This window comes from Acipenser ruthenus, chromosome 9 (assembly GCF_902713425.1).
Source record: "Acipenser ruthenus chromosome 9, fAciRut3.2 maternal haplotype, whole genome shotgun sequence".
In the NCBI taxonomy this organism is placed as follows: Eukaryota; Metazoa; Chordata; class Actinopteri; order Acipenseriformes; family Acipenseridae; genus Acipenser; species Acipenser ruthenus.
Window position 1 is genome coordinate 38091274 of NC_081197.1, and position 26205 is coordinate 38117478.

General features: G+C 35.5%; 1 protein-coding gene across 1 annotated transcript; it reads right to left on the reverse strand.

Moving 5' to 3' along the window:
* Nucleotides 1-5678: 5678 nt before the first annotated feature.
* LOC117405412 (vascular endothelial growth factor receptor 1-like) lies at nucleotides 5679-18777 on the reverse strand. Its single transcript, XM_059029943.1, has 7 exons — nucleotides 18507-18777; nucleotides 14554-14880; nucleotides 10936-11271; nucleotides 9895-9942; nucleotides 8855-8956; nucleotides 8482-8516; nucleotides 5679-5922 (listed from the first exon to the last, which is right to left on the reverse strand). The coding sequence occupies exons 1-7, from the start codon at nucleotides 18766-18768 to the stop codon at nucleotides 5812-5814; spliced, it is 1221 nt and encodes a 406-aa protein (XP_058885926.1). The 5' UTR covers nucleotides 18769-18777; the 3' UTR covers nucleotides 5679-5811.
* Nucleotides 18778-26205: the final 7428 nt, after the last annotated feature.

Sequence of the window (26205 nt, forward strand, 5' to 3'; positions counted from 1 at the left end):
TACAGTAAGTGCAATAGTACAACTAAAATACAATATGAATTAGGATCCGGCTTAGACTGTTTCTCCTCACCACTCCGCGCGACCCCTACAGGCCAGGCACCGAGTGACCTTGGGGCAAAGATTTGCTGGGCTGGCCTTTGTCCTCCAGAGGCTGCTAGCCGGCAGATCCCAGACCTTGCTTGTGGTGGCCTGTGGTGGCCTAGGCGTGTGCAGCTTCAAAATATGTCATCGCTGAATACGTCACATCCCTATCATGTGACAAGTGAAAACTAACGCTGGAATCAATTTCGCTTTGCTCAGGTCACTTTGCTCTCTCCTTGTGTTGTGAAATGAAGAGGTGTAGTGCTTGAAGAATTTAAAGTACATTTTAAAATACTATGACTATTATATGTATTGTTATATTTTGCCAGGCCCGGTGGCAGCATGAACACTGTGGGAGGACATCCACTTATTTAGGGCGGGCTCATTTTGGAAAAGACAAATCAATTAGCTTGTATTCTCTACTATTTTACTTCACTGTGATGACAATATATATATATATATATTTTAAAATTATTATTATTACCGCATTAGCAACAACGGGGTGTCTGAGCAACAGTACTTGAAACGAATACAATCATACAGTGAGCAGACCCATTACAGAGATTGCAATACACAGATTCCCACACACGCCAAATTACTCTAAAGTAACGGATGTACATATAATGCTTACTTTCAACTGCCTATTCAATACTGAATATAAAAAGCAGACGCTTGTGTAAACAATCCGACAAAGCGGCCATACGAAAGGGTTTCCAAACACCAGAAGCAACTACCTTACCTTGAACTTGTACTGATTCGTCGAGTAAAGACGTTCTAAGAAAATTGTCCCGAACATTTTTTTTTTAAATAAAAAACAAGGATGACATACATATAAAGAGAAAAACAATGCATTTTTAATTAGTAAATTGCTTTAAATGTTTTATTAACTTGTTAGGGTTTTTATAATCTGGACATTGCCTAAGGAATGAACGGAGCAATTACTGGACAGTCCGTGTACGATGGAGTCTGAACTACCAATACAATCTCTCATTAAATACCACTCTAAAATGCCTCCTAACTCACAATGTTTTTACCTTCAGCCAAAACCTTTCTCTCCTGAAAGATGCTGTGTCTGTGCTCCAGTCGAGCTGACAGTCTGTGATTGGCTCTCGGCAGTTAAAGGTACAGTATTGGCTGCTTTTGTCGATGCAAAGTATTGATTGGCTGGTTTTGGTGGCTAATAAAATTTGGACTAATTGTGTCTTTGTTTAGTTTTACCGTCCAATAGTGAACTACGCTTAAAAATACAGCAAGTCAAAAATAAAAAGCCAGCGCTTGCGCGGGTTGATTTTAAATTTGATTCACAGTTGGTGCTGAGACATTCCAGCGGGCACCTACGGCTAGAACTGGAAGCTGACAGTACTGAATCAGTTTAGAATCTGAAACTGGGAGGGCACTGGACCTAAACTGGACAGGCCAGGCCCCCTAATGCCCGCCTATAATGCCAGGCCTGTACTTTTACAATGAAACAATCACTGTAAATGTCTTGTTTATATCTTTTACGCAACCATCCCAAACAAGTAGGCCCCTATATCTTTTTTTATACTTGCCAAATTTCAAAGAAACATCCCAAATATTAGTTATTATTATTATTATTATTATTTAGCTGACGCCTTATCCAGGGGGACTTACAAGTGTAAAGGGTGATACAAGTTTGTATGCAATAAGTAATTTATGCAAAAAGTACAAGTTATAAAGAAATACAACATGAAGAAGTGCAAAGGCTACACGTTCTACCAACATTTGTCATTAAAGTAAGCCGAGGTAGATTTACAAGTACGTAACCCTTAAATGCACTTGAAAATCGACTCTACAGTCATGACTGTGTGATGTTGTCACGCAAATACATCGTGAAACAGCAAAACGATGTCCTTTTGGCAGCGCGACTTTAATAAGGACAGGGTCGCTTTCTCAATCATGCTTGTGGCTCACGAGGTTTCAGCAGTCAATCTCCAGCAGAAAGGCCGTACAAAACAGACACCTCCCCAAAACACAAACACACACACACGCTGTACATTTATGAACTACTTCAATACTAGAACCGCTGCGATTATACCTACAACCGCCGATACATTTTAAACACCATCAATATTAAAATGAAAGACAAACGATCAGATACAACTATAAAGTTTTATTCAAGCACATCATATCAAACATCTGCACAGACGAAAAGCTGTATTTAAATGAATAATTAAACATAAAAGGTTTTATTTTCTAACTTACCACAGATTAAGCACTACTTCAAAAAATGTAAAACTATAATAAAATAAACATTTCAAAAGAAACTAGTGTGTAAACAGGTATATGCACATACAAAATTGTAAAAACAAAAGTAGTTTTTAATCTAAAACCAAAGTAACATGATTTATCTTGCATGTGTGTCACTCGCAGCACAGAATCTAGGTTTAGCTGTGCAGCCTGCAGTTTTGCAGTTTTCTGATCGAAATGTTTCTGCTGAAGCGCTGTGGCTAGCTTCAAGATGAAATCTCTCCTACCTTGTACAAAACGAAGGACTTGATGACTGCCAGTTACGGTAGAGATAACAACAGGCTTGTATATACTGTATATATAGATATTCTTTGGACTTTTATTTGCATATCTGTTGGCGAACCAAGCTCCTAATCTCACCTGGATTTTGTTTTATTAAAATATGTACATGTTTTAAAAATGTACTTTAAAAATACCTAGTAAAAATTGATAGTCTTTAAAAAAAGATCCCAATAAACCTGGACCTATACAGTCACACCCACTGACACAACTCCTCAGAAATATGGAAAATGGATAACAAGTTTGAAAATACAGGTAACATCAGATCTACCAATTAACATCATTGTGGTTCAGTCCCTTCTGATTAGCTCCCTTCATTGGGACTAGCTTTGTATTAGAGCAATAACTTTTCAATCAGTTCCTTTATTGGTCATAACTGAAGGATTCCACTGTATTAATCAAATTGTTCAGAAATGCAACACCCTCTCTTTGGAATACAAATGTTTAATTCATTCACTAATTCCTTCTATATAAATATTTTTGGGAATACTTTTTTGGTAGGCTGTCAATAAGTGTAAATTGTATGGTTCAAAAAGATTGAACCAATCTGTCAATTCTACATAAATAACAGCTGCAGGAGGGTCACTCATATGTAACTTTAGCTTGGTGGGATTTCACACAATCATTGCTATTATCAGCCACCAGAGGGAGATAGTCACACAATGAAAAATAAACAGGCCACACATTTAACAGTTATTTTTTATTAAAGAAGAATAAACAAAAACAAAAAAGAGTAATATTTTAATATACTTTACATAATGCTTAGTACACACCTTTGTTTTTATGTCATTTAACTTATTATATTATTGTATTGCCTGAAAATATAAAATAGCACAGATGAATTTAAATGTAAGCATTGTAAGCAATTGTATTTTATGTTCCATTAATGACAATGTTATTAATTATTAATTACTTATTAATTAATATGAACTAAATATACATTATTGATTTCAAAATGTATTTTAAAAATACCTAGTAAAAACTGATATTCTTTAAAAATGTAAGACATTGTATCATTATTTTAAATAAATGACCAAACACATCAATTGAGGAGGTCCATGCTGGAACTGGGTACACCATGACTGATATTGATTATTAGATGATGCCATTGCATTCATGACTGAATTAGGGATTATAAGCTTAACAAACTAACAACTAACCAGGGTGTGTATATAGACATTACACCAGCTGCAGCCATCAGATAACATGTGATGTGAAGAATACCAGGACCCGAAACTAACCGTGGGCTGTGTACCTGATAAGCTGCATGCAAGGACAGAGGGAGAACTACCGCAGAGCCAAGTACAGAAACTTCCAGAAAGTTCGTCTTAGACAGCCCCTGCAGCAGAAGCAGCACCAATCACTAAGTGACAAATGGACTCACACACCTATGCGGCAAACTTTAACCAATATGCAGTACTAATTGTGCAATCATAATGAGGTATAAGTAACGTTGTGAACTGTTGTTCTGAGAGCTTGCCTTGTGGAATGCCGCTGGTGTAACCTCCCAGGCTCGTGATTAAAGCTTTTCCTTACTACAAAGACAACGGACTGGTGTGAATTTATTTCCCCTACATCAATGACTGACACCATCCTTTTTCCTGCTGGGAGTGATATCATATACATACTATGCACAACCACCATGAGGCAAACAAATCTCTTTGTTTTGTTTAATGATGATCTCATAATGTCTAATTTTATCATTTCCTGTTGCTTCCTACAAAGTGAGTCTGTTTTCCTGTCAGAAAAAAAGGTTTCTGCTGGCAATTTGCTTTATATAGCTAATAAAAATAAAGAATCCTTATCACTGTTGCTTCATATGACTAAAACAGATTCAAATACAACTATTTCTTGATTAAAAGTCAATAGTTCATTTGTTTGAAATAAACTCACAGTCAACTTTTGAACCTACTACACCTACTACATTTGTTTAGCGTGTCCAGCTTTTCTGTACAGTATACTGTGCTTGCTATTTGTTTTCAGACTAGTTGCACTGGTATTTTATATTGCACATAAATACAACATGTTAATAATGTATCTTAAATTGGTATGTTTTAACTATTTAAAGGAATAGGCATTGCTAAAAAGAGCATAGTTTGTAAAGTTGATAGAAACTTTGCAAACTGATGGAAAATAAAGCAGCTTCCTGCAGATGTGATTAGACTTTGAGGAAGGAGCACCTCACCAAAAAGTGAATTTGGTATCATAGCCATAAGAATATGGGGCAAGTACTTTTCTGGGTACTTTTCATCTCTGGGTAGGCCACTGACCTTATGGTTTTGGGGATAGAGAAAGGAGACAGCTGTGTTCTTAATTCCTATGCATTAAGGAGTCAAAGTACTACAAGTACCAGGATGCATTTCAATATGAGCTACAAAATGAATGGACCAAAAAAGATCCCAATAAACCTGGACTTATACAGTCACACCCACTGACACACCTCCTCAGAAATATGGAAAACGAATACAGGAAACATCAGATCTACCAACTAACATCATTGTGGTTCAGCCCCTTCTGATTAGCTCCCTTCATTGGGACTAGCTTTGTATTAGAGCAATAACTTTTCAATCAGTTCCTTTATTGGTCATAACTGAAGGATTCCACTGTATTAATCAAATTGTTCAGAAATGCAACACCCTCTCTTTGGAATACAAATGTTTAATTCATTCACTAATTCCTTCTATATAAATATTTTTGGGAATACTTTTTTGGTAGGCTGTCAATAAGTGTAAATTGTATGGTTCAAAAAGATTGAACCAATCTGTCAATTCTACATAAATAACAGCTGCAGGAGGGTCACTCATATGTAACGTTAGCTTGGTGGGATTTCACCCAATCATTGCTATTATTAGCCACCAGAAGGAGATAGTCACACAATGAAAAATAAACAGGCCACGCATTTAACAGTTATTTTTTATTAAAGAGGAATAAACAAAAACAAAAAAGAGCAATATTTTAATATACTTTACATAATGCTTAGTACACACCTTTGTTTTATGTAATTTAACTTATTATATTATTGAATTGCCTGAAAATATAAAATAGCACAGATGAATTTAAATGTAGCATTGTAAGCAATTTTATTTTATGTTCCATTAATGACAATGATATTACTTATTAATTACTTATTAATAAATATGAACTAAATATGAATGATTTATTTCTTAGGAAGAAACCCTGTAGTTAAACAGGCACATTTTCATATTCATCAGAGTCAGAAACTACTTCAGTTGTATCCTGTGGACGTCCAGTGACCTGTTCCTGGCCACCAGCATGATCTATAGGGATCCCAATCTGAAAAGCATGAACATTACAAGTCCTTCATTAAATTCAGTTTTATATTAAGCCTGATACTGTAAAACGTTAACCCAACAATGAATAGGATGTAATAATAAATAGCCTGCGTTGCACTGCCACCTATCGTTCATACAACACACTACATCCCCTAATCATCACAATATATATCCTTCCACTTTAACCAACACGACCACAATTTCAAACTCAACGCACGTGTAACAGTCTTGTAGGCTACCAATCACTAGCACAACTAATAAAAGCTAATTTATTCATTTTTTATTTTGTTAATTTATGTATTGTTTTTCCTTTCTTGCCTGCACGTCTTGCTCGACCTATCCATTCACAGCTGCCTGGTTAATGTCCTGTTCGTGAATTACGTTATTAACACACACATATCTTCTTAACGGGTCCATCAATAGATCATTCACACTTTATCTTTGGGGGTGGAGTTCACCCACCCAGTGATGTATGTGAACCCAAACCCATTTTCTACATTGAATACATTGTCTAAATGTTTGTCATTGAATTTATTACATTTATTTTAGTATTCTACATTTAGCACTCGTTAGCAATAATTATATACTCTGATTAAGAATATCATTGCGCTAGCTATTTGAACAATATATTTGTTACTGTACAGTATGTGTGTTGTATTTTAATTCTACATGAATTAGGTCCACCGATATGCAATTTCTATACAAAAACAAACGTGTTTAATACTAACAGTTTACTTTCAGTGGGTGCGTTTTCAGATGTATTAGTCCTATTTAAGGCCTGGTGGCCGGACTACACCGACTGCCCAATGGCAGCCGGTGCACCAGCCGCCCAAAGGCAGCCGGAGAAAAAATTCAATTTAGCACCCCTAAACAAATAGGGGTGCCAACAAGTACTAGGCCTTAACTAATTAAAGAAAAAACGGTTGAAAAAGGACTGTAAATTAAATATTCAAAACCAAAGGGGAGGTGGTACAGAGCACGCCCCCTAGAGCCCACTGGTCGACAAAGGAGGCCATGTAGCCAGCGGACTCCGCGTGGGCGTGCTCCAACTTAACCCTTGATCGGACAAGGGCCCTGAACATGGCCCCACAGTCAAAGAGACCCTCCCCGATCATCTTACGCTTCCTGGTCTTGTAGATGGCCAGTCTAGCAAGAGCCAGGAGCAGATTCACCAAATGGTCTAGTAGTGGTAATTGTTTTCTTCCCTTTTGTTGTTGCAATGCTGCCAACACATTTGTGCAATTTCTGCTTGTATTCCAGCTTTTGTTTCATTGAAAGTTGTTCCGATTAATGGAAACTGTAACTTAAGCTCTGTCTCAAAAAGTTAAATATATTGTAGCGATCCTGAGGGGAGGGAAAGAATCAGGATAGTGTAGGGGTTGCATGTTGTGTGTGTGTGTGTGCACGTGCAGAGGTTGCATGTTGTGTGCGGCTGTGTGTGTAGGGGAATTGGGGTGCACGCTTGGTGCGAAAGACGTGGGAGCGGGGGTCTGAGTAAGGGGCGGAGGGAGGGAGGGGATAAAAGGGGGTGCGTGGAAAAGACCGGGAGAGTGGGGGAGACAAGAGAGTGTGAGAGAAGGTTTTGTTTAGGGGAGATAGAAAGAAAGAGAGAAAAAGGTTAGGGTAAGGAAAGCCAAATCCAATCAATCATTTTTATTTTAATTTTCGACTCCCAGTTCCCTTCCTTGACTTTATGATTTTATTTTATTGGTTCTTTCTTTCAAAAGTAAACGACATGAGCCTTGAACTCCATCACGGCCTCAGTCTCATCTTTGTCCCAAGAACTCAAACGTTGCAATATCTTCGTTATATTTCTCCTTCCATTTTTCAGCACCTTAAATTTAGATTTGATGCTGTAAAGTTGGTTACTTATTTTTGGTTTCTTATTTGATGTATAGTTGACACAACAGTTTTTTTTTTTTCTTAAACAACAGATATGGTATCGATTAACAAAGAGCCTGGGAGTAGATTCAATCTAAACAAGCGTGTGTGTATGTGAGTTCTGAGAAGATGCAACAGTTCAAGTTACATATCAAATGTTACAGCTAACTTGAAATATGCAACTGTTTAAGAGCTAAAAACAAGTAAAAAGGTATAATTAAGCAAATTATTGGTTCAATTAAGAGTCTAGTTAAGTAATTGAAAGTTTGGTTTCCACAAGGGGTTCCCAGGACCGAGTTTGAGAAGCCCTGCTTTAGATTGAATCTACTCCTAGACTTTGTTAATCGATACCTTATGGAAGTCTCCTTGTTTAAAAAAAAAAAAAAAAAAAACTTTAGTGGAACGTACATTTTGACAATAGTTTATTGTACTATCAATACAATACAATGGCAAGTACTGTAATGAAACTAATGTGGGTGGGTGTGTGGTGAGGGGGGGGGGGGGGAGTGGGGTACAGTCTCGTGAACTGACATTCCTGATAATTGACCCACCAATAACGAACAGGTACCAAAGTCATGTGTTATGTGGTCGCAGACAGCCTAGGTAGAAGTATGCTATGGCTTGCAGTGGTCTGAGTGTTCATTTATTTGTATAAAAGGTAGTTTAACTGATACAGTACCATTTCCTGATCTTGTTTCTGCTCATTTTGTTTCCCTAGACGGAAGAAAATAGATTTTGAGTCCATTCCATACTTATAAAAAATGATTATGATCATTGTAGCATGCTTTTGGTGAAGATATATTTACACTGAATCAGAGCACCACTGATACCAAAAGATATATTAATCTTGCTTTTAATAGTTTCCCCACCAAAAGTAGTGATTGCAAACACTTGAAGCATGAAGCCCAAATGGACAGGTTTTTTTTTTTTTTTTTTACATGTTGTTGGCCAGGGTATCAGAACACATTATATTTAACTCTAAAGTCAGTACTGTAAAAGCTAATAAGTACAATTATAGTTCGTAAAATCATATGAACAAATGTGGTCCTTACCTTTCAACTTCTGAAACCCGAAAACTAAAAGCATGACAAAGGCTGCAGCAACAACAATCATCAGGAGAAAGCGGCCAACGGTCAACAAGATGGTAAGCACTTCTGGTGTAAGCAAAACGATGAAGAAATGACAAATCACAACTTCAATATACTGTACATCAGATTCTGCATATTGCATACTAATTGTGCTTGCAAATATAATACCTGGAAAAAAATAAATGTTGCAAGATGGGGGGGGGGGGGGGGGGGTTGTGTTGTTCTATTTTTTATGTTGCTATGCTTTGTCTGTGTATTTTCTGTTATTCAATGTAAAGGCGAGCTTGTGGAAAGTTACTGATAAGGACACATTCCTTATTTGGGTACGCTATGGAGGTTGTTGGTGTTTTGTACCCTTCTGTACTAATGTCTGGATGTAATCTCTTGTAGTAATATATGTTATTAGCAGGGTGTGTTGGTCACTGTGAGTCTTTTTATATTAGGAAATTAAAAAGGTACAGGAGGGTACCAAGCTGTACTGGAAAACAGTTGAAGAATGATGTAACTACAGGTTAGGTAGAAAAAGGCTTATTTAGAACTCTTTTGTTAGACCAGAGGAAGAAGAGAAGACTGCTAGACTCTGTCGTCTTTTTTGTATTGCATGGTGATCTGTAAGTGTAGTAAAGTATTAGTAACTGACTAATAGTTTAACCATACCACAAAAAAGGACTCACACCAGTGAGCCACTTAACACAAACAAACCCCAGAACCATTGATTTAATAAATATCTTCCCAAGAACATAATAACTACACCATTCTGAAGAACTGCAAACATTATGGCCTGTGATTTATGTTTTGATATTGATATAATTCAATTTTTTTAAACGATTACTTTCTTAACAATTATCTTGTTCTCAGTTAGTTGTTTGCACTCTACAATAAGCTTGTTAACACACCTGTCTGTTAAAAATCATACAATGATAAAGCTTGATAAGCAAGACAACGTTTTACAAACCTAGGTGTAGGCAAGACGTATAGTACATAGAGCAAGTTTAAACACATACCATTATGAGACCCCAGTATACAATCTTCAGTTGCAGTTGGACTTATTTCTTTAAAAAATAAAATAGAAGTAGATTCACATAAAAAGAAGACCAGTGATGTGTCTGCTTGATTCCATAATGTTAACATACTGTATTCCTTTTACATATAAGTAGAGCCCTGCAGTAGTGCCATTCACACATGCTGTAATGTGACTACAGAATTGAGTGTTGGAAAGCTGGTTAGGAATATGGACCAGAGAATACCAGGTATGGTCATTCCTGGTATAGTACCATATCTTATCTCTACCATAACAAAAGCATAACAAACTGACTGAAATGTTGAAAAGACTGCCACTGGCCTGTGAAAACACATTTCCAGGACCCTTCTGATTAAAAGCTTTCTAAGTACTCTGTAATAATTCCCTAGTGGGATGGTACACACATTTGGTTAATGATTAATTCACGATGTTGACAGTAATTTGTAGGTGTACTATATTTTACTGTATGAGCCCGTTACTAATTCACTGTTATATATATATATATATATATAATTTTAAAATGAGCAATGTAAGGTAATTTCATTAGGTTACAGCATGCTGGAGGACACAAAAGCATGAATTAAAATTTCTACTGTTTGTCAATTCTTTTTCTTAAATGGCAAAAGGCCATTATTTGAGGTGTGAAATGTAAATGTAGCATTTCCTGTATTTAGCAGCAGACAGGTTCAATCCTTGTGGTCTATATTTTCCACTATGGCCAAATTACTCACACTTTACAAACCCACAGTGGAAAATCAGGGCCCCAGTGTTTGATATCATGCACTACGATACACCAACGGTATGGTTTGGGTCAAGATTACAATATATTTGTGGATCAGTATGTACCATATACAATTTAAAGACTAGGGTGCTGAGAACTGAACTCAGTGGAACACTATAAGACCTGAACCTGTATTGTATGACTAAAAATTACTAACTAAAGTTACTGTACCATGAAAAAGACTAAAAGAAAGCTAACAGCACAATAACATGGTAAAAATGTAAATGTAAAGTTTAAACTCACCTGAAACAGATACTGCAATAGAATGACTCCACCTGCTTTGTGCTACACAAGGGTGATGTACCGATGCTTTACACCGATAATACCCAGCATCATTTGAAGTGATATTGTATAACGTGTAAGAAGATATTCCTGCATGTTTGTTCAATTGATGCCAGCCTATTTCAATTCTTCTTGTGTCATCCATTGAAGTGCAGGTATCCCTTTCTTGCTTACACCATGTAAAACTGGGTGGTTGTTCACTGTATTTTACTGTGCAATATACTGTCAGCAATGGCAAAGCAGAAGTGGTTCTAAAAAAATGACAGTGCACAATTTCGGTATCACATGGATATGGTCCTGTAAAAACACAAAAAGCTCCATTACTGTAAAATCACTTTATCAGTGTTACTTGGACATGTAAACTTTTCACTGCAAGACCAGAGGGGGACAAGGACTGGTGATCTGAGCAAATCTATGGGGAAATTGGGACTCATAATATAATACATGTCCGTATATTATCAACGAATGTAAACATTATGAAGTTTATGTAGATTTAAAGAAACAAGCCTTGATTGCATTATTGCAAGAGACATATGAAAGCTGAAGAACATGAACTTAAAACAGGGTGGGCTAATATTTGTTTTCATCTGGTAGTAGTAACAGTAAGTGGGGTCTAATATAATAGCAAAAAATATCTCATTCATTATAGAAAACCAAGAAAGTGATAAGGAAGAATTGGTAATTGAGATTAGGGGAAACCCCTTTCTGGGAAACCACTAACTATGTTGCTATATATGGTCCTACAATATTAATGATACACAATATTTCACCAAAATCCTGATGGGAGGTGATTTCCATTGTATAATAGATCCCTCTGAAGATGAACTACCAAGATGTAGAACATCACCTTCCAGTGAGGCTCAAACATTGCAAATTATTTGCAATGGAATTGGTGCTCTGATGCCTGCAGAAGCATTCTTTCAGAACATAGAGATTTCACTTTCTTTTCATAAAACACATTCAAGGTTGGATTAACTTGTTATTTAAAAAAGTAGATGAGGGCTGTAGAGTGATGCAAATAGATCCAATATTGATATTAGATCATGCACCTGTTTACTTGGAGATTAAAAATGAATGTGGCGATTTAACCAGCCTGACAAAAAGATGACTAATGTATAAATATACAAGGTGGTGTGGATATTTTTAAATATATTAATATAACTGATAACGTAAAATGTTCTGTGATCTGGGAGGTTACCGAGGCATTCCTGAGAGAAATTGCATATACATGTGTATGATCAAAAGAAATTGGAAATGTGTCTGTGTGAGGTATAATCTAAATATAATACATGGTGAATAATGATTTTCCTATAAAGTTTGGTGTTTTACAGTCTTATTATACACGGTGGTACGAGACCCGTTTATAACATCAATTTAGTTGGAAACAGGGTTGGGGTCAATTCCGAATGTGTTGGTAAACTCCAATTCAATTCAAGAATTGGAATTTGAATTTGAATTGAAAAAATCTTCAGGATACAGAATTGGAATTTGAATTGGAATGAAAGGAAATATAATTTAATTCCATGAAATTCCTTGAAATTCCACTCATTTTAAAAGGGTCGAATGCCACATTTATTTTATACATCACTATAAACAATACTGATTGCAACAGCATTAATATATACTTTCAAATACTGTATCTTAAGCATGGCTCAAAGATTTCAAAACTTAGTTTTTTGCATTTTTGTAATGAGATGTTTAAGAGCTACAGTAGTCCTTAATGCTATTAATGCTATTGTTTATAGTGATATAAAAAGTATATAGTATAAAATAAATGTAGCATTTGACTTTTTAAAATGAGTGGAATTTCATGGAATTAAATTCTATTTCCTTTCATTCCAATTCAAATTCTGTATCCTGAAGATTTTTTCAATTCAAATTCCAATTCCAATTTACCAACAAATTCCAATTCCATTCGGTTTTTAAAAGTTCAAATAAATGTACACGTTTTTGTGAATTATACCCATTTCCATTGAGCTGGTCACATATTTTTTTTATCCGTAAATTTTTAGCGAATAAATCCACTGCAATGGAAACATAGCCTCTGTCGAAAAATAGGTATTTCAAGATATTTCACTATTAAACATAATATTTATTAAAGTAAAAAAAAAATGGTGTTGTCACATTCAAAATATAACTAAACTTAGCCAGCTGTCATGTATGGGTCAGATATAATTTATAAATCTTTTAACAAGATTTAACATTTAGCTAAATATAATACAATAGCAAGAGATTTAAGATTTTGTTAAATATTTAGCTAAATGTTAAATCTTTTTAGAGATTTAAGATTTTGTTAAATATTTAAGTTCACAAAATCCAGATTTATTTGCGAACAGCTAAATCTTGATTCTCAAAATAAATATTTAATAACAATATATATATATACACAGTATATATATATATATATATATATATATATATATATATATATAAAGATTTAGCATTTAAATGTTGAAAAGTTGATAAATAGAAGAGATTTATAAATTATATCTGAATGTACACATTTAAAAAAAAAAATTCACAACATTTATAAATCTGGGGAAAAAAATACAAGATTTAAGTTAAATCTGTGAAAAAATACAAGATTTAAGTTAAATCTGTTAAAATATTAACCCTTTTTTTCCACACATGGCACCCCATAAACATAGGTCCAGATTAACCGAGGGAATCTCGTATTACAGCTATTAGTGGGTGAGAATCAATAAAAGAATTACTGATATTTTTCAGAATTTCAACCATAACTGATGTTGGCTGAGGCTTTTCCAAACACCTCCGTTTCATGCCGAGTGACCTCAGCTGTAAGGACTCAGTTCCTTCTCAGAAACTCAGCTGCTTTTTTTCCCCTTTCCCTGCACCAAGAGGATTTTGCTGCCCTTCCTCTGACATTTGTTTGGTTTGTATTTTTGTGCTCCACAAATGTCATACAGCCACTACTGCTCTCTATACTCCTAACTCTGCATGTGCAGCCGCTAAATAGACGCTCATTGAGACCCTCATTATCATAACTGCGGATCATTATCCATTGCTCGTAAGCTTACATAGGGCGCAGTGCAAAATAATTGCCCGGCTGCAATGCGATTAGAATTTTGCATCCGCAATGATTTGCACTGTGCCTATACTTACATCTACCCCACAATGTTTAGCTTACACAGTGTGTGTGGTACTGAATGTGGCGAAACCATACATTGAGGTGACTAATTAAGAAGTGTTAGTAGACTGGAAAATGACCTGCTACTACTACTACAGTCTAGATCAGTTTGAATAATAATAATAATAATAATAATAATAATAATAATAATAATAATAATAATAATAATAATAATAAACTCTTTTGAAAACTAACCTCAGGAACATACTGTAAGCAGTAATATAATGACTCACAGGTGTATATAATATATGAACCACATACAGTATATAGACATACAGTATATAAACTTTGACATAAAATGCAATGAACATGAAACAACTGATTAACTTGTCATGAATTAAACTAATTCTATATATATCAATGCTAGGCTGCTTGAAGCATAATACTGGTTAATTAAAAACTGAAAAAAGAAAGATCTTTTGAAACCTCACCTGAGACATTAACAGTAATAGAATGCCCCACACTGCTAATTCCCCTGACATCCACAGCTTTACATCGATACTGGCCGCTATCATGCAAGGAGATATTGAAGAAAGTGAGGGACGAGACAGCTGAATGGTTGCTTGATTGATTCCAAGAAGTTTTAACTGCTGCATTCAGTGGTTTGCAGTCAGTCCCAAGTACTTTACACCACGTTACTTCAGGTTCTTCTTCACAGTAGTTTACTGTGCAGTTTATTGTCAGAGTTTTCATAAGAGAAACATTCTGTGCAATATTTCGGGGCACACGAACTTCAAGGGAACATCTAGAGTCTTGTCCTAAAAATTAAACAACTTTAGTGTTTTGTAATAAAAACAAGAATGTTAATGATATTCATCCCCCGGTGTAAAAATAACATTTGAGCCGTCAGTAACATGAAAATCAAGATCATCAAATGGACTGCAGATTGTGTACTGTAGGTCACTTGCATTTCTACAAATATATATATAGAATCACTAATTCAATTAAAAGTACATTCTTTACAACAAGTTATTAAGAGTATCAAAATCTGCAGGTATATAGACTCCTGGAAGCACCAGGTTGTCTCTCTTTCCAATTAAATATATAATTGCATTTTAATTATGACACTGCTATCCTGACAGAGTAGCAAAAACGATGATAATTGTGTTCAATTATTTTATGTTAACAATGGATAAAATGTCTAAAAGCATCAGTCTTTAACAAAATAAATGTGTAAATACATGGAAATGTGCAGTTTTTCTTAATGACTGGGGTAAGGTAATGAACTGAGACAACAGGATATTCTGTAAATCCATGTGCTGGGTGCATTTTATTAATTTACCTGTAATAAAAAAATATATATTTTTATTTAAAAAAAAATCAGCTGAATAAAGAGAGTGATTTTACTCTGATACCTGAGAAAATAAATGCAATTCAAACTGTATTCAAATATTTTCAGATAATAGATTCTTAAATACCGTCCATATACACCGCTATCAGAAACATGTTTAAAGTTTGCAGAGTGTTATTGGAGATGCTACCATTTGTATGAGGTTAATGCTTTTTACAGTGTTTTATTTCCCTTGATAATCTGTGCTGGATTGAAGCCTATTAGTTTGAAATGTATTTCCTATGTGATTATAAAATCATACAGACTACCTGAACATAAGAAAACAGATATAGCTTCCAATTTAAGCACAATCTTATAAAACCAAAAGCAATGTGTTCATCCTGACATTATTGTCTTGAACAAACCAGAGTTATTTCAATTAATGTTTGTAGAAAGTACTGCAAAGTCACCTTAAAATATTAATATAAAGTTAATAACTGTACATTTTCTGCATTATTGATTGCTGTAATCTCTTAATTGGGCCACAATGTACAAGCCATATACAAAAATGTGTACAAATTAGTTAAAATTAAAGTTAAGAATGTTCATTCCAACTCAACGATATTGAAAAGTAAGTTTAAAAAAAAAAATGTTGTAGATGTATCTCACCTTCCATGCCAGTCATTGTGAACAAATTCAGCTAAAACTGAGTTTTTTGTGCTTTTGTTTAAGTCAAAGCAATTATGTACAATACACCACCAGTCAGATATTTTACACAGTTTGTACATATGTCTTTAACCTCATGTAACCCTCACAAGCGTCATACGCAAGTTCCTTAACCATAAAATGATGTTGTGGTTTTCTACACGTCTTTCCAACTGCAAAACACATTTCCATTTACCAAAAATGACACCAGCTTCACTGTTCTTCTGCTACTCATTCTATTCTTCCATATGCACAAATGTCTGATACATGGCGTAACTCAGGCAAATCATTATTTTAGTTTCAAGGTGATCAATGCAATAATATAGGTTATTCTATGCAAATTTGGGGTAAACAAAAAAAACTTGCAAAGAAATCATTTTTTTCAGATGAATTTTTTCAGATCAATAACAAATAATACACACCAGAACTGTACCTATAAGGCTGTTATTCTATCTCGGGTATCGACTCTGATAGATCACTTGAGGTAGCGTTCTTGTGATTTATATGTCACCATAAACCCTCGATTGAATTACAGCCTTATTATACACAGATGGGTGTACATTATTCTTTATATTATAATCTGGGCTGTAATTTGTTTGACTGTGACTTATTTTACAGCATTTCACGGTCTAAAAATAGGTATTTCAAGACATTTCACGATTAAATGTAATATTTATTAAAGTAGAAAAAATTGTGTTGTCACATTCAAAATATAACTAAACTTAACCAGCTGGCATGTATGGGTTGCCATGTGTCTTTTTTTTCCAGATTTAACTTAAATCTTGTATTTTTTCCCCAGATTTATAAATGTTGTGAAAATAAATTTTTTAAAAAAATGAAAATGTGTACATTCAGATGTAATTTATAAATATCTTAACACGATTTAACAGTTAGCTAAATATTTAACTAAATCTTAAATCTCTTAACAAAATTTAACATTTAACTAAATATAATACAATAGCAAGAAATTTAAGATTTAGTTAAATATTTAGCTAAATGTTCAATCTTTTTAGATATTTAAGATTTAAATATTTAAGTTCACAAAATCCAGATTTATTTGCTAACAGCTAAATCTTGATTCACAAAATAGACATATATATATATATATATATATATATATATATATATATATATATATATATATATATATGAATAAAGATTTTGCATTTAAATGTTGAAAAGTTGCTAAATATTTTAAGATTTATAAATGATACCTGAATGTACACATTAAAAAATATATATTTATTTATTTTCACAACATTTATAAATCTGGGAAAAAATACAAGATTTAAGTTAAATCTGTTAAAATATTAACACTTTTTTTTCACACATGGCACCCCATAAACATAGGTCCAGATTAACCGAGGGAATCTCGTATTACAGCTATTAGTGGGTGAGAATCAATAAAAGAATTACTGATATTTTTCAGAATTTCTAGCATAACTGATGTTGGCTGAGGCTTTTTCAAACAGCTCCGTTTCATGCCGAGTGACCTCAGCTGTAAGGACTCAGAAACAGATGCTTTTTTCCCCCTTTCCCTGCACCAAGAGGACTTTGCTGCCCTTCCCCTGACATTTGTTTGGTTTGTATTTTTGTGCTCCACAAATGTCATACAGCCACTACTGCTCTCTGTACTCCTAACTCTGCATGTGCAGCCGCTAAATAGACGCTCATTGAGACCCTCATTATCATAACTGCGGATCATTATCCATTGCTCGTATGCTTACATAGGGCGCAGTGCAAAATAATTGCCTGGCTGCAATGCGATTTGAATTTTGCATCCGCAATGATTTGCACTTTTTATTTTTTATTTTTTATTTTTTTAATTTATTTCTTAGCAGACGCCCTTATCCAGGGCGACTTACAATCGTAATCAAATATATTTCAAGTATCACAGTACAAGTAATAATACAATTAAGAGCAAGATAAATACAATAACCTATACTTACATACTATACTTACATCTACCCCACGATGTTTAGCTTACACAGTGCATGTGGTACTGAATGTGGCGAAACCATACATTGAGGTGACTAACTAAGAAGTGTTAGTAGACTGGAAAATGACCTGCTACTACGACTACAGTCTAGATCACTTTCAATAATAATAATAATAATAATAATAATAATAATAATAATAATAATAATAATAATAAGCTGTTTTGAAAACTAACCTCAGGAACATACTGTAAGCAGTAATATAATGACTCACAGGTGTATGTAATATATGAACCACATACAGTATATAGACATACAGTATATAGACTTTGACATAAAGTGCAATGAACATGAAACAACTGATTAACTTGTCTTGAATTAAACTAATTCTATATCTATCAATGCTAGGCTGCTTGAAGCATAATACTGGTTAATTAAAAACTGAAAAAAGAAAGATCTTTTGAAATCTCACCTGAGACATTAACAGTAATAGAATGCCCCACACTGCTAATTCCCCTGACATCCACAGCTTTACATCGATACTGGCCGCTATCATTCAAGGTGATATTGAAGAAAGTGAGGAACGAGACAGCTGAATGGTTGCTTGATTGATTCCAAGAAGTTTTAACTGCTGCATTCAGTGGTTTGCAGTCAGTCCCAAGTATTTTACACCACGTTACTTCAGGTTCTTCTTCACAGTAGTTTACTGTGCAGTTTATTGTCAGAGTTTTCATAACCTTTTACGCCCCTCTTGTCCCGCCGGCGGAACACGGAACTGCACGTAAATATTATATTTCATAACTCATTTTTAATATTATTACAAAAGCAAAAGAGAAAAAAGCTGACTCGATATCAAAATCGTTGTTTTCCTACCGTCAAACAGCGAAGGAATTTTTCGAATCCGTCATTTCACCGCTGAGATATCCCATTCACAATGTGTCTAGTACCCCCATGCATTCAAAACAAAAGCAATCGACTAGCTTGCATTTTGCTGCTGTGGTCTTACAACCTTCATGACGATGAAATCTCCCTGATCACGTGGTAGGGGAGGTCACAAGCGTTCCATTCATGCCTTTACTGTGTTTGTAACCCAATACATCACAGAGTAATTGATGTGCAAACAAACACACCCACCTCTTGAATGAGATAAGGGAAAAAAAAAAAAAAAAAAAAAAAAAAAAAACCTTTCAAAGGCAAATGCTTGTGGCAATGGCTAGCCTGTGAGGTGCCAGAAGATAACATCCCTTTTAGAACTTAGTATATCAATTGACATAAAGATTTACACAATGTTTATTTTTGGAGAGGTTTGGGGACCCTTGGGCTTAGCTTTGTAAAAACTCCTGTAGAATTTGATCCCTTTGTTCAAACAGTTCCAAATTTTTACCCAGTATATTAGACATGTTGGTGAAGCACTGGAAAAAAATCTGGCTCTTTTCATATGCTACAAGTTGAAAAAATGACTATAGAACATAAAAAAATGAAAAGCGTTTGTTGTTTTTTTATGTGTTTTTTCTGGATATCTCCTTCCAGTGTGGTACTGAGTAAGACTTTTATCACACCTGAGGTTTTAGTCTTGATGCCCAAGGGGTTACCTTGAATTCAAGCCCTGAACCATGCCTGTGCTGTCTATACTTTGGAAGATATTGTGATTTATTTAAGGGCACAGCCCCCCAGGCGGAAATTGTCTGTGAGGGGCTGGGGTTTTAACAGGATAACAGAAACATTCTGTGTAATATTTCGGGGCACACGAACTTCAAGGGAACATCTAGAGTCTTGTCCTAAAAATTAAACAACTTTAGTGTTTTGTAATAAAAACAAGAATGTTAATGATATTCATCCCCCGGTGTAAAAATAACATTTGAGCCGTCAGTAACATGAAAATCAAGATCATCAAATGGACTGCAGATTGTGTACTGTAGGTCACTTGCATTTCTACAAATATATATATAGAATCACTAATTCAATTAAAAGTACATTCTTTACAACAAGTTATTAAGAGTATCAAAATCTGCAGGTATATAGACTCCTGGAAGCACCAGGTTGTCTCTCTTTCCAATTAAATATATAATTGCATTTTAATTATGACACTGCTATCCTGACAGAGTAGCAAAAACGATGATAATTGTGTTCAATTATTTTATGTTAACAATGGATAAAATGTCCAAAAGCATCAGTCTTTAACAAAATAAATGTGTAAATACATGGAAATGTGCAGTTTTTCTTAATGACTGGGGTAAGTTAATGAACTGAGACTACAGGATATTCTGTAAATCCATGTGCTGGGTGCATTTTATTAATTTACCTGTAATAAAAATATATATATATATATAAAATATAATAATAATAACTGAATAAAGAGAGTGATTTTACTCTGATACCTGAGGAAATAAATGCAATTCAAACTGTATTCAAATATTTTCAGATAATAGATTCTTAAATACTGTCCATTGACACCGCTCTCAGAAACATGTTTAAAGTTTGCAGAGTGTTATTGGAGATGCTACCATTTGTATGAGGCTAATGCATTTTACATGTTTTATTTCCCTGGATAATCTGTGCTGGATTGAAGCCTATTAGTTTGAAATGTATTTCCTATGTGATTATAAAATCATACAGACTACCTGAACATAAGAAAACAAAAGTAAACAGATATAGCTACCAATTTAAGCACAATCTTATAAAACCAAAAGCAATGTGTTCATCCTAATATTATTGTCTTGAACAAACCAGTGTTATTTCAGTTAATGTTTGTAGAAAGTACTGCAAAGTCACCTTAAAATATGAATATAAAGTTAAATGAATGTACATTTTCTGCATTATTGATTGCTGTAATCTCTTAATTGGGCCGCCAGGTACAAGCCATATACAAAAATGTGTACAAATTAGTTCAAATTAAAGTTAAGAATGTTCAGTCCATGTAACTCAACGATATTGAAAAGTAAGTTTAAGAAAAAATAAAATGTTGTAGATGTATCTCACCTTCCATGCCAGTCAACCAAAGCAGTAATACTAGTCCTTGTATGGCACCATTTGATGACATCGTGAACAAATTCAGCTAAAACTGTGTTTTTTGTGCTTCTGTTTAAGACAAAGCAATTATGTACAATATACCACCAGTCAGATATTTTACACAGTTTTTACATATGTCTTTAACCTCATGTAACCCTCACAAGCGTCATACGCAAGTTCCTTAACCATAAAATGATGTTGTGGTTTTCTACACGTCTTTCCAACTGCAAAACACATTTCCATTTACCAAAAATGACACCAGCTTCACTGTTCTTCTGCTATTCATTCTATTCTTCCATATGCACAAATGTCTGATACATGGCATAACTCAGGCAAATCATTATTTTGGTTTCAAGATGATCAATGCAATAATATAGGTTATTCTATGCAAATTTGGGGTAAACAAAAAAAACTTGCAAAGAAAACATTTTTTTCAGATGACTGAAACATTCAGCATAAATTAAAAAATGATTATAAAATACATATATATTTTTTCATGAAAACAGCCATCCTGTTGTATAGGAGGCTGTGTGGTCCAGTGGTTAAAGAAACGGGCTTGTAACCAGGAGGTCCCCGGTTCAAATCCCAGCTCAACCACTGACTCATTGTGTGACCCTGAGCAAGTCACTTAAGCTCCTTGTGCTCCGTCTTTCGGGTGAGATGTAATTGTAAGTGACTCTGCAGCTGATGCATAGTTCACACACCCTAGTCTCTGTAAGTCGCCTTGGATAAAGGCGTCTGCTAAATAAACAAATAATAGAAGAACAGAATGGTGTGTCAGTTAGAGGTATGGGCAGTTTTGTAAAACAAAGAAGCAGTAGATTGGTTTTGCTAACAGACCCCCACAAACTTAAAAACTGTGATGATCATTTTGCAGTCCTCCGCTTCGCATCTCGATCTGCAACTGTGTCTTAGTTTCCATGGTCAATGTGAGCAAACAGAATATGTCAACGCGAGTTGGTTAGATGTGTGGTTTGGCTTTTCTCTTGTTCAAAGCAAAAATAAAATGCAAGGACCTGAGCTACAAAAATAGCAGCATAATATAAGCAGTGTTTATAACCTTGAAAATATACTGTCACAACCTCAAATGGGTTCTGAGATTGACACGGAGCTGTGCAAAAAAATAAAAGCAAAAATATGCTATGTGGCAAGGCTGAGGCCTCCCCCTTGTAAATAGTGTGTTTGTGGTGGTGGGTTATAAGTAAAATATCATTTTGTATGATTTATACATAACAGTGTGTTTTTGTTTGATTAACTATGGCAGGGCTGGGAGGTTTGACTTCCCTCTCTGCCTAATTGAAATGTCATGTGCCAATTGAATAATTGATAATCAATTAACTCTGGTCTGTAGCTGGTCTTTGTGATCTCAGACCAGACTCGTGCATTGCGTTTCTCACAGTTCGGGTGCTTATGGTGACTCCAGTTACTGTCCTAAACTGGATGTCTTTAACTGCCTCCCCCTGGAATCATTAGAAGCCATGATTCCCAAAGCAACAACAACAAACGATGTTATTACTGAGCAGCCGCTTCACTAATTACTGACATCTGCCAGCAGGTGTCAGTAATACAAAAAAATTAAATTTATGCAGAAGATCTATTTGGATTATATACTGTAAAGCCATATTTGCAAAACTTTTATTATGCGTTTTTTAACGTATGAAAAAAAACATTTTTGCCACGAAACCAAATTCCAGTAACAATACATATTTTGTATATTGCAACAGGTCGTCAACATTTCTGGAGCAAAGTAGGTGTTATGGGTGTGATTCGCCAAATATGTATGGCTTTACACTATTTTGTTTTGTTTATGTCTGCAGCCAGTAATGATCCATCATATTATTCTATTACTGGGAGATCAGTCTAATCAACTCATGTTATCATGTCAAGGGAAGTTTTGTTTCCCTTTCCTAACTTGCTGAAAGATTGTTTGCATCTGATTGCACTAAAGGCTCAATTCAAATTAAATTGCTGGGGAAAGTAATTGTTTAATGAAAACAGAAGTGTATGCAACATTGCAGAATAATTTAGCTGTATTTATTGCATGAATGCTGTATTAACACTATGGAACAAAACCTGTTCTCAAACACACAGCATTGAACATTCTAAAAGTACAAATAACTGTTGTATTGGCAGTAACCACAAGAGGGAGCCAATGCCCTATCTTAGCATTATTTTTAAAAATCAATATCATAACAAATGTTAAGATAAGAGTCAATTTTCAAAAAATATTATTCTTCTGAAAAGTAGTATTTGGAGTATGTATTCACTAGCATCACATACCTATATAACCTGAAAGGTAAATTAGATTTAAAATTACAGATGATATATATATATATATATATATATATATATATATATATATATATATATATATATATATATATATATATAATGTGTGTATATTATATATATTTTGACATTCATAATAAGTTGACATTCATAATAATAACTGTTTTTGTGCTTATGTAACAGGCAGTATTGTGTGACACACTGCCATTATGGATTGTCTCCTGTCAGTGAGATGAGATAAGGCTAAAAGCTCTATAACCACAAATGTAGAAGAGCCTGGCTCTATTGCACAGTGATTAAGGCGTTCTGTTGCAGTGTGTGTGGTCGCTGGTTTGAGCCTAGCATCTGCATGAGGTCTAATTCTTGTCTAGAATGAGCTTAAACATATGATAACGTGGTAGCAGTTCTCTACCTATGGGCCTTTGCTGGAGCTCTGTGTACAATACTGGTCACTGTGCTGTAAATTGGGCTTACTGACAGTAAGACAAATTCCTCTGCTGTTTTAACAACAATAAAAGCAATAGGCATTCATTACAAGACAGATAACTGACCACATGGACAGTTAAGAGCCCAGAGCCAAAAGCTGAGAAAGCTTGTGTAACTGATAATACAGGCTTGAGTTATTTTTCAGCTTGTTTTAAAAGTGGCCCCGGGCCTCACAGCGATAGTAACCAGTGTAGTGTGAATAAATAGATGGTAAAATAAAGGAGACAGCGGCTCTTTCATTTCACGGGGCGTTTGTTGAGGCTCTAACGATAGAATAGAGGAAGCAGAAATAAGCTTGTTAGTGGGACAGAGGCGGACAAAGAGAACCTGGACTTGAGATAGAAGGCAAGCCGATGGCCCGGACTTAGAGGTGGATTTGGAGGGGCCCGGACTTGAAGTTAGGATAGGAAGAGATCCCCGACTGATGAGCCGCCTTTACGTAGGACCAGGCTTGGTCGAAGGCTGAAGCCTCGAGGATCTGAAAACACATAAAAGGGCGCTGACTCGGCAGAGGCACCTCTCGGGGTGAAGGAAAGTGCGATGAATCAGGACCTGAAAGGAGAGATAGAAAAGGGTTCCCTGACTGATCTGGTGCTGCCCTCGGATGAGGTGAGGCACAGGCCTCTGAAGCCGGGAGCAGAGAGGCATCCCGCAGGGAACCTGAAACAAAGAAAGATGGGTTAGTCTGGCACTCGGCACTGAGAGTGTAAAGCAGGCCACCTCCCGATGGAAATAGAACAGAGCCTCGGGTGACGAGGTAAGGTTAGCGCATGAGCTGCAACAGGATAGTGTGGCCGGGGGTCCCCTCTGACTCACAGCGGTGAGAACCCCCCAGAGCGAGGATGAGGTCGTTGAAGCAGACCTGAAGTCAGGGAAGTGAGACTCACTTGCCGCCCAGAGGAGACCGATGCAAAGGCACGCAGAAGAAGGGGGAGGAGGAGGACAAAATAAAAACACTAGACAGGGGAAGTGTGTAGGATTGTGCTTTAAATAGAGAGTTAATAATGACAGACAATAATTAAGCAGCCCCAACGCCCGCCCCCTGAAACTTGCACAAATGCTAACATTTCTTTGAGTCACACATTTATATAGATGACTTCAAAGTCTTTTTGCACCAGATGAATAATTTGATTTACAGGTGTTTTATTCAATGGGCCATAGACATTGTCATAATGTCACATATAAGATGTGCATTCTTGTAATGAATTTCAAAGAAAAACTGCACCCATTTAAAAGTAAAAATAAAATAACTGCACATGACTAATTAAATGTAACAATGGACCAAAAAACTTTTTTTCATTAGTGAAACAACACTCTCACAATTCCCTTATTGTTTTCAGGGACACCGTCTAACATGCAACAAACAGGATCAAAGTATGACCAATATAGTATATAATCTCTCCCCCCCCCCCCATTTCCTGTATTATAGATCATATAATGCATGCCTGCCAACATATGAAAGTACAAATTTGGGAGGTTTTTTTTGGCAGCAGGGGACGGGGGACGAGGGACGGGGGACGGTGCTCAATTAAGATATATACATACCTTTTTTACTGTTTCCCCTATAGCGAGAGCGAGTGGGGAGTGGGAGTGGGAGTGGGAGTGGGGTGGAGTGGGGGGGGGGGGCTTGTTAGAGAAAATTTACTTAACAGTGCATTACAATTGGCAATCTAAATTATCGTGAGTTTCTTGAGTCTCACTGGGAGACAGGAGATCACACCTCTGTGAGGGTGATGTAAGGATACGTGATTTGTGTGTGTAAAACCTCCATAATACTGCCATAAATCATGTTTAGCAGCTGTAATGTCCGGTCGCTAAAATGCAGCATATGTAAAGAATGGTGTTCACCTGCCGTTCTGCACCTGCTATCAGATTTGCACATTGCCATCATTGATCCATTAAAATTATATTGAAATGCATTTAAATGAAGAAAAGAGCATGGAATTGGGCAGGGTCTGGATACTAAGCGGGAGCAAACATTATAATGTGATGTAAGGATATTGCCTTGCACTTAGGCAATTGCTGACCCTCCAAAAACTTTACACGTCTCCTTAGAAGGTACAAACCTGCAGACAGCCACATGCAGAGACCTGTCATGTGGCTGTCTGCAGATTGATTAAGTATTTGCTCATCTGGAGATGACCACAGGTATAAAAACCCACAGCTTTGGCTGAACGGGGAGGGTGTTCAGAGAGCAGAGAGCGGTAAAGATTGAGACAAAATAAACAATTGCTACTCGTGCTGGCTTTACACCAGCACAATACTTGTTTTGGTTAATGTAACGGGGTGATCCACTTTATTTAGGCACTTTTTATTAACATTTAAATTTTTAGTGTTCACGTTTTGTCACATTTGATTTCATGTTAGTTAGTTAGCTTTATTTTAAC